General features: G+C 36.0%; 1 protein-coding gene across 1 annotated transcript in view; it reads left to right on the plus strand.

Annotated features, from left to right (window-relative positions):
* LOC101158539 (gamma-aminobutyric acid receptor subunit alpha-2) overlaps window positions 1–5,352 on the plus strand; it is a 48,027-nt gene extending 42,675 nt beyond the window's left edge. Inside the window, exons 8-10 of the mRNA XM_004073634.4 lie at window positions 1,698–1,850; window positions 2,703–2,905; window positions 4,728–5,352. Of these exons, the coding sequence (XP_004073682.1) occupies window positions 1,698–1,850; window positions 2,703–2,905; window positions 4,728–5,036 (665 nt within the window). The 3' untranslated portion in view covers window positions 5,037–5,352. The remainder of the gene's footprint in view (window positions 1–1,697; window positions 1,851–2,702; window positions 2,906–4,727) is intronic.
* The last annotated feature ends 3,935 nt before the right edge of the window (window positions 5,353–9,287 follow it).

The following is a 9,287-nucleotide window of genomic DNA, read 5'->3' on the forward strand; positions in this document are numbered from 1 at the left end:
CCCCAAAAGGGAAAAACGGTACATAAAATGAAAAAAAAAAAAAAGAATATATTAAATCAGCTAAGTATGAGCAGGGGATCCTTGAATACAGTCTGCTCTCAACAGATCTACCCTGTTAAAATAAAGTAAAATAAATAAATAAATAAACAATTAGTTTTAAGTTTTTCCACCAGGCCCTTGGACAGACTGTTGACCTGTCCAGGGTGTGCCCTGTCCTAGAGGTTTTCACCAAAATAGGAGTATGAAATTCAATCTTAATCTAAAATGGCAGCCAACACAAAGTTAAAATCTCCATTACTAAATTCATTTTTTGTTCATAGTGTTTATAATCCACTCAAAGTAAATTGTTATGTTTTTGTTACAAATTAAAGTTTTGCACATTTTAAATAACACTCCTAAATGCTGAAAGAGTTTTTTATTTATTTATTAAAGGCTTGTGGATTGATATGTTATTCATCAAGTATTTTCCAATCTATTTCATTGAGGTCATAGACACTTTTTTGCAAGATAATTTCTTTGGATTCAGGTGTCTGAATTGGTCAAATCATATGACCCATAGAGCCTTGGTTACATGCACCCGTACGGGGGTTGAGCCGAGCAGATTTTCGGGTTGTCAGGCCCGTGCAGGGTCGTAGACAGGAGCAGCCACATCTTAAGGGTAGTGCAAGTGTGTCTGACCAGCACTGATGGGTTTGTTGCGCGGTCTGTAGGATTGGAAGGGGGGAATACAAGTCTGTACAACTCACCTGTATCTCACCTACTATAACCTGTTACTCGCAGTATACCAGTAGAAAAAAACTGTGCGTGAACATTTTCTCACTGAACCCCAGACAGCTTTGCCAATTTTTCCCCAGCAGACAGCCCCATACCCACCCATAAGGGCAGCTGTGACTAAAGCTTAACATCTGGTTTAACTTTCATGCATTGACAGAAGGAAAATGTGTTCAAACCTGTATGCAAACGTCCACAGGGTGGTGGACCCTAACTTTCTTCTGTTGCCATGGCAGCATGATGTGAGGGAAGAGACCGGTCATTTTTGTAATTAACAAATGTTCCGCAAATTTGAAGAGTGCACGATTTTTCAGATGTCAATCAGACGTGTTTTGAGAACAAATTAAGTCAAGTTAATTAAATCTGAGGGTTCAGGCTATTATTGTGTATAGGAGAGTTTAAAATAGTGTAACTGTTAAAAAATGAAGCAGGAATGAAGGTGAATGTCCGTCACAGTGAGGTTCTTTGTGGTACTCTGGGTTACTGTGACATTTTATTCCACTAAAGTTGTGTGTTTGTCTTTATAGCATAGCTTTGTTTTGTTCAGTGTCTTCTTTTATTCATTTTAAAGAAGCTAATATAAAATGAAGACATAAAGCAGGTTTTAGATGTTATAGTACAATGTATTTAAAGTACTCTTTAATTAAAATCCACTGAAAAAGAGGGTCTGCAGAAAAGGAGCTGTGCAAACTAAGTGAGAATACTATATAAGATGGATGCATAGATGAATGAATAAATAATGTCAAGACCCCACATCCATGCATTGCTGGTAAATATGTCCTTAAACCCTCACTGGTTACGTTGAAGAAAACATCTGCACTGTAAAATGTGGTGTCATCAAGACCAACGATTGGAGATGTCAGCAGATTTTAAATTGTAATTGTAACAAAGCATACAGTAAGATTTACAATCTTGATTTCTTGCAGGTGAATACACAGTGATGACGGCTCATTTCCATTTAAAGAGGAAGATCGGTTACTTCGTCATCCAGACGTACCTGCCGTGCATCATGACCGTCATCCTTTCCCAGGTGTCTTTCTGGTTGAACAGAGAATCGGTGCCTGCTAGGACTGTGTTTGGTGAGTTTGAAAAAGTCTGTCTACACATCGTATGATGGTGAAACCTAACCCTCACCTTTAGTTAGATATGAAGCTAATCATAACTCAAATGTGTCTATAAATAACCTGAATGCCAAATGTTTTAAGGCTGTAAACTCCTCACTACCCACTTCATACACTTTTCTCAGACAAAAATGAACATTTTCACACTTTCCTCTCTTGTTTAAACTCTAAAAGTTCAAACTTTCATAGGAAAATAAAAAAAAATCATAGAATGAAAACAAAGATGGAGATTTATGCTACTCTGCCAAGCTTAACGCATCCATAAGGGCACCCGTGCCATGTCCCTCTTTATACAGGAGAAGCTGCACAGATGAGATTGATTGACAAGATCAACAGGACCAAAACCACATTATAATGTAAAGAATAAATACAAAAATAAAAAAGCAAAGTAAATCGTGTTGAAAAAAATCCACAAAACAGCAAGACCTCGATATAGAGTGAGAACACTATAGCTCCTCTTCAGGCTTTATTTCCTTATGCACTTTCTGTTGACATCAGAAATGATCTGCACAGTTTTATATATTTGATGTTTTTATATGTGTTTTTTTCTCTAGTTTATTCTTTCTCCTCTCCTCCCTTTAAATGTTTGATACCAAGGACCCTCTTGAAAAGGAGATGTTGCATCTGAATGGGCATGTCCTCATATTTAAATGTTCAAACATCTAAACGTTTAAATAAAGAAATACATAAATATGTGTCTATAGAAGAAAAAAAATCACAATTCTCAGTTGAGTTGAGTTTAATCAATGTAACATGTAGCAGTCACACAGATAAAAATCCTGACCATGAAGCTTCCTTCCCTTTTTTCAGGTGTGACCACTGTTCTGACAATGACAACTCTGAGCATCAGTGCCAGGAACTCGCTGCCTAAAGTTGCATACGCCACCGCCATGGACTGGTTCATCGCTGTCTGCTACGCCTTCGTCTTCTCCGCTTTGATTGAGTTTGCCACCGTCAATTACTTCACAAAGCGAGGCTGGGCTTGGGATGGAAAGAGTGTCGTGAGCGAGAAGGTAATGAAGAAGAAAAAAACATGTCGTCCGACAGGCTCCATTAAAGAGAATTCATTAGCAGCGTGGTGCAAGCGCACACATTGTGACCTGAAATGCGTTTGTTGAAGACAAAGGGAGCAGGGTTAATAGCTGACTTAACCTTTTACATGTTTATTAGCACAACCCCAAGTGATTACACCTCTGTAGAAAAAGAAACAACAGTACGACTGGTCAGTGTTTTGAAAATTCTGCCTTTTGATTGTGTCAGATTTGATGCATGAGGTTCTCAGTTTCTTTATTTTTTTTTTCACTGCAGCAAAAAAAAAAACATTTCAAAAGTCTGTCAGCCAGCACTGTTTCTGTCTGTGAGTCATCAGAACAAATGGACAAATGAATCTCCTGCCAACCTAAAACAACAAGTGACTAAGATTTGACTTAAAAAAACGTTTTTTTGTTTTTTTTTTAACTTGAATTATGACTTACTGCAAAATAACCAAATATCAAAGTGACAATTAAACTGAAAAAATATTTTTGAATTCGAAAAAAAGACACTTATTGCAAAAACGGTTATTGTCTGACTAAAATGGGAGGAAGTCTTTCAGTTTCTAATAAGTCTGTGAAATATTTAGACTTGACCACCAATAATAGAAAAGTAGAGGACTGGATTTAAAAAAAATAATGACGGAAATTAAATTGATCTTTAGAAGTTTACATTGATTAAATCCAGGAATAGATTTTTTTTAAGGTCATTTCTTGTATGTTTCTCTGGCAAAAGAACAGTTTTTAAATTAGTTTTTAATGTAATAATTCATTTTTTGTGGGCTTTAAACTGACTTTTGGCACTGGTTGCACTGGTGTGGAAAACTTTTTTCTTAGATGCATTTGCACAAAATTTGGATGCACCCATACTTTGGATCCTATTACATGTAAAAGGACAGTTTTGCACTATTCCACTCTGTTTTTTCTTTGACACTCGGTCAATGCATTTATTGCAGCATGTGTAGAGGCTTCAAAGACCCACTCCAATGAAACTTGTGTCGTTGGTCTTTTTAACATGTTGTTGTAGAATGTTTCTCATGATAGAGGACATATGTAAAGAAAATTAAGATTTAAACTGTGTTTCTGAGTATTTCTTTGTTCAATTAGTTGTGAATCAGGAGCAGATGATGCAGTTTAAAAAAGCTTGTAGTTGTTAGTACAAACTGCAATGGACAAACCCCAAACTCTCTGTTCTGTTCCATTCCGATGCACCCACTTTTAAATGACTAGATCTATGAATTTCTTTTTTTTCTCATCTGAGCTGGTCTCACATCTGTGAGGCTGTATTGCTCCATTTTTTTTCCACCAATAATGTTAGGTTGAGGTTATGAGGGGCTGAAAACTAGTAGGAGAAAAGTGTAAACAGAGGGATGATGGGAAATCATTTCACGCCACCAGTACCGCCCACAACTCAGAGGCAAATTTCCATTGAACTGCTGCATTTTTGCAGAAACTATGTCCTAGAATATGACAGGTTTTCTTTATTTAGCCTAAAAACAGCATAATCATAAATTAGACCGCTGGTGACGCTTTGATAGTACATCAAAAGATGATTAGAGTGGTACTTTTTTTATTGTTTTAACCCAAAATGTCTCCGAATCGGTCACAAATGCTCTGATTCCAGCCATTGTCTTCCAACTGTCTTTATAATAAATCCAGTGTGTTATATAATGGGCTTTACCATACTTGGCTATGACCCAATCGAATCATTTTCTGCTGCCTTAATTCTTTTTTTTTTCACCATTGGACAAATAAATAAATGAGATTGTTTTGACTGTCAGTAACACCACTGATCTCTCAACAGAAAAAGGAGAGGGCGTCTGTCATGAAGAAGAACAATGCCTACGCTGTGGCAGTCGCCAACTACGCACCAAACATTGCCAAGGACTCCAGCACACTTCCCACCATTGCCAAAGGTGGCGCCATCGATCCAAGCAAGCCCAAATTGGAGGGTAAAGCCCAAGAAAGCAAGAAGACATTTAACAGCGTTAGCAAAATTGACAGGATGTCCCGGATTATGTTTCCTGTTCTCTTTGGGACATTCAACCTGGTCTACTGGGCCACATACCTAAACAGAGAACCCGTTATAAAGGATATGGTCCCCTCCAATTAGAGACCAGGTTTTAATGGCTTCTGGTCAGGGAGCTTTGACATGAACCAAATTCCTCCAGCAACTGTGTAATACCTTTGCAGTCCTGGATTGCAGTGTGATCCTCTCTCTCTGCCTGTTTTCTACACTGTCTGCAGCACTTTTGAAAAGCCTGGCTTTTGTAAATGTGTACGTATGTTTATATTCATGGTTTCATGGTGACATATAGCGTGTTCACTTTGACTAAAGTGCATATATACTGAAGGTATGTTTCCAAATACAGTATGTGTCCACTGTACGTACAAATGAAAACACAAAGGAATTCCAAGTGTGTTGATTTATGTCGACAGTACCCACTTTTTGAAATCAAACACACACACACTATATATATATATATATATATATATATATATATATATATATATATATATATATATATATATATATATATATATATATATATATATATATATAAAAACACATATAAATATATATTTAATTTTTCGAGTGAAAGGGTTTAAAATTTTAACTTTTCCTTTATGCCTTGCTAAAAAGAGAGGCCTGACTCTTTCTTTCTATTCAAGCCAATGCAAAAACACACTTGTATGATACTGCATTTTTTTTCAGGTTTTGACATGTATAACTGTCTGTAAATCGTTGACTGTATATGGGAACTGGATTGAGTGATCGCTCCCTCGTGGCGTTCCAAACAGGACGTACCCGCTGGCTCCAAGAAGACAAAATCCCATAGACTTCTGTTGAGAAATAAACAGCTATTACTCAGTCATTCTATTTCACAGAATAACCAGAAAACGTTAACATGTTCTTGATAACACCATTTTTTTAATGATATTTTTCTTTGGTGCGTTTCTGAACTGACCAGTCAGATGCCTCAATGAGAGTACATGGTCTTACATCGAAGGTTCAAAACGTTTGATGGATTTCGTTCACCCTGTTTTCAAGTCATAGGGGTCTGGACTTCCAGCAAGAGGAATGGTTGCCATAGAAACTTTGGCTCAATTGACCAAACTTTGACCAGTTTAGATAAATCACTGCCTATTGACAACATCGCGCAAATATAAGGAGTGATTCCTTTGGTTGGACCCAGCTGCATTTTCTATTGATGTCACGCTCACTCACTCAGTCCAGTTTTCTAATACAGTCAATGCTGTGGATACATCAGCATCATCAGTTGCTCACATGCAAACCGAAACACTCATTTCTAACCAAATTTAATCAGTCATGGTCATGACCAAAAAAGTTGTATTGTGGTCTGACAGCTTCACATAACGTCCTTCATTGTAACGTGTCCACAGGCTTAACCTAAAACGTAACTTCCATAACTTTAAAGTCATTCAAGAACAAAAAACTCAGTACTTATATTTAAGTGTAACCCTCTGTGTTTCAGTCACTATGGCTAGAAAAATACTTTCGGACACCACTACAGCTTCAAATGCCCTTACAATAGGGGTAGGGAAGTCATTTGGGTCCGGCCTTTTTATGACCAATGGATGAAGCTAAAACCCTGAAACCGTAACAACAGTTATCATCTCAGATCCCCAGCTACATCTGATGCTCCATCACAGCCCAGTGTGAGCCTCTCCATGAACCACACAGTGATTATGTAGCCATACCTTACATGTTTCTTATGTTTCACAGGATTACTTTTTCCCCCCGCAAAACACACATAATTAAGTAATATGTAAGAGTTCAACCAAATAATTGGGACAAATCCACATCAGGGAAAAATTTTACAACTTTTTGGAGATTGCTGATCAGCGTCACATGTTTCGCAACCAGTCGCCCCCTGCTGGCCAGTTCAACAGTTTACAGACACATTGATGGTGTCCACATTTGTAATACAAAAGTCTAACCAACATTTTATATACGGTCTGTGGTCAGAGATTTTTTAAAATAGCAATTTGTAGCTACGATTAAAGTTATCAAAAGTGACAATGTTTTATCTATCTATCTATCTATCTATCTATCTATCTATCTATCTATCTATCTATCTATCTATCTATCTATCTATCTATCTATCTATCTATCTATCTATCTATCTATCTATCTATCTATCTATCTATCTATCTATCTATCTATCTATCTATCTATCTATCTATCTATCTATCTATCTATCTATCTATCTATCTATCTATCTATCTATCTATCTATCTATCTATCTATCTATCAGCACTTTGTTTTTGTCAAATGTAACTAATTTCAGAATAAATTAGGTCAAAACTTGTCTCCAGTAAAAGCAAATTAAATAAATAAACAGAAGCAAAGTCATTCAATAAATAAAAACAGGAAGTTAAAAAAATAACTTTGTTTATTTTTAAAGATTTACACAAAGAAGAGTATTTTTCACAAAATTGTCATTACAGTTTTTCTCAGTCGCTTTAGTACAATTCTCAGATCAGAATGAAATTCCCAAAACTATTTGTTGAATCTTCACATCATGATGTCACTTGTGCACATCAAATAAGCAGTTTCTCACTTCTTTGAACAAGTTGCAATTGATTTGATACATCCATGCAAATGATTATGTACGATTCTCTGCTTTTTGCTACATTATCAATTGTTTATGTCATGTTGATCAAAATGTATTATATAATTCACTGTGCAATAGTCTTACTCTTCAAAACACCTAGTCATTGGTTCATCGTATAAGTCATTAACTGCAAATGGTTGACCAAGTTGTCATAATGTGACAAACATATTTCGCTGCATTGCAAGAGAGGATATTCGCTGTGATGTGGATGAGAATTTGTGGCCTAACATACAGGAATGACAAGAGGTGTAGGAGGACCACACCAATTCCTACTGCACTGCCTGTACTGTTGAGTTTTGTTCTATCTTTTTTCCCTTTTCTGTTACTGTTTGCAGTGGGTTTTTTCTATGTTGGTATGACATGGTCTGTCAACAAATTACAATATGAAAAATAGAAGTGTAAATGTGAATCTTGTCCAGTCTCTTGCAATCAAACAAAAAAGGTTTTTACAATAATTGTCATCAAAACTTTATCCACAGTTTACATCAGAACCTCCCTCTAAAGTGCACAGTTAAATTGACAACATGACTAAGTCATTTGACTGTCTGGTTCGTAGACAATGACACAAGGACTTGACATTCTGATGGCACTGACATGTTCAATGACAAAAAGACTTCGTTTTGAGAGATGAACTAAAGATTTTGAGCAAGTTACAGGCTTTTGCAAGAAATCCATAGTGTTTTGCTGTTTGTACAAATTGTTTTGAGAAATGCACACACGTATTTGCAAACTTCAATTCTGATCTGAGAATTGTACTAAAGCGACTGAGAAAAACTGTAAAGCCTCCTCTTTTCTTGAAGGAAAGCTAGAAGAAGATAGCATTTATTTGACCAGCACTTCTTTAAAAATAAGGAATTAAATGAGTGACAAAAAATGGTAATTTATTCATTCTTTACAGTAATTTTGCTTCGTCAGAAGAGGATTCAGCACTTTGTTGTTGCTATAAGTGAGTCATTTCCGATTTAATTTGGTTTAAAGGTAAGCAAACGGAAGAAATAAAGAAAAAGATTTGTCCAACAGAAAAAATAAGTACACAACACTACACATAAGGAAGAAAAAAGAATCAGTTCTGTAGAAAAAACAAGCAGTAGTTCAAATACAGGGGAACAAATGAGCCGACATGTTAGCAAACACAAAAAGTGTTATTCATTCCTTTTTCTTTAAAATCAGAAATCTTTGTAACCATGTTATATTTGCTGCTGTATTTACTGTTGTAGATTCTTATTCACCCTATTTTTTTACTTAATTGTTGAATATTTTTTTCTTGTCTTTTTCTGCAATAAGTGTGACAATTTGTGGAGGACAGTGAGACGTGTCTTACCCCCAACAGCTACGTCTGGCGTTGAAACGGGCGCTCATTATCTCCAGCCAGCGTGCAACCATTTATTTTTCTTCTACAAAATTCATGATGTCTGAAGTTGGTTAGTTGACCTATAAAAATTTATGAACATTTTTTTACCATGATTTTTTTGTGTGCAAATAGTCTTTAATCAATGCTGTATATTGTTAGAGAAAAATCCTGTCCAGCCCTGTGTCTGCACTCATATGGTCAAAGATAATAATCATTTTTGTATGAATCAATATGATTTGACTTCTTATTTAACCTTTATTTACTCTGATTTGTTTGCTGAATCAAACGTTGCATGTATTTTCAAGGTATTTATTGATTTTTTCCCTTTTCTCCCCCCTGTATGCTATGACATATAACTCACAATTTTTACAAT

The sequence above is a fragment of the Oryzias latipes genome, chromosome 10, assembly GCF_002234675.1.
Source record: "Oryzias latipes chromosome 10, ASM223467v1".
NCBI lineage: Eukaryota > Metazoa > Chordata > Actinopteri > Beloniformes > Adrianichthyidae > Oryzias > Oryzias latipes.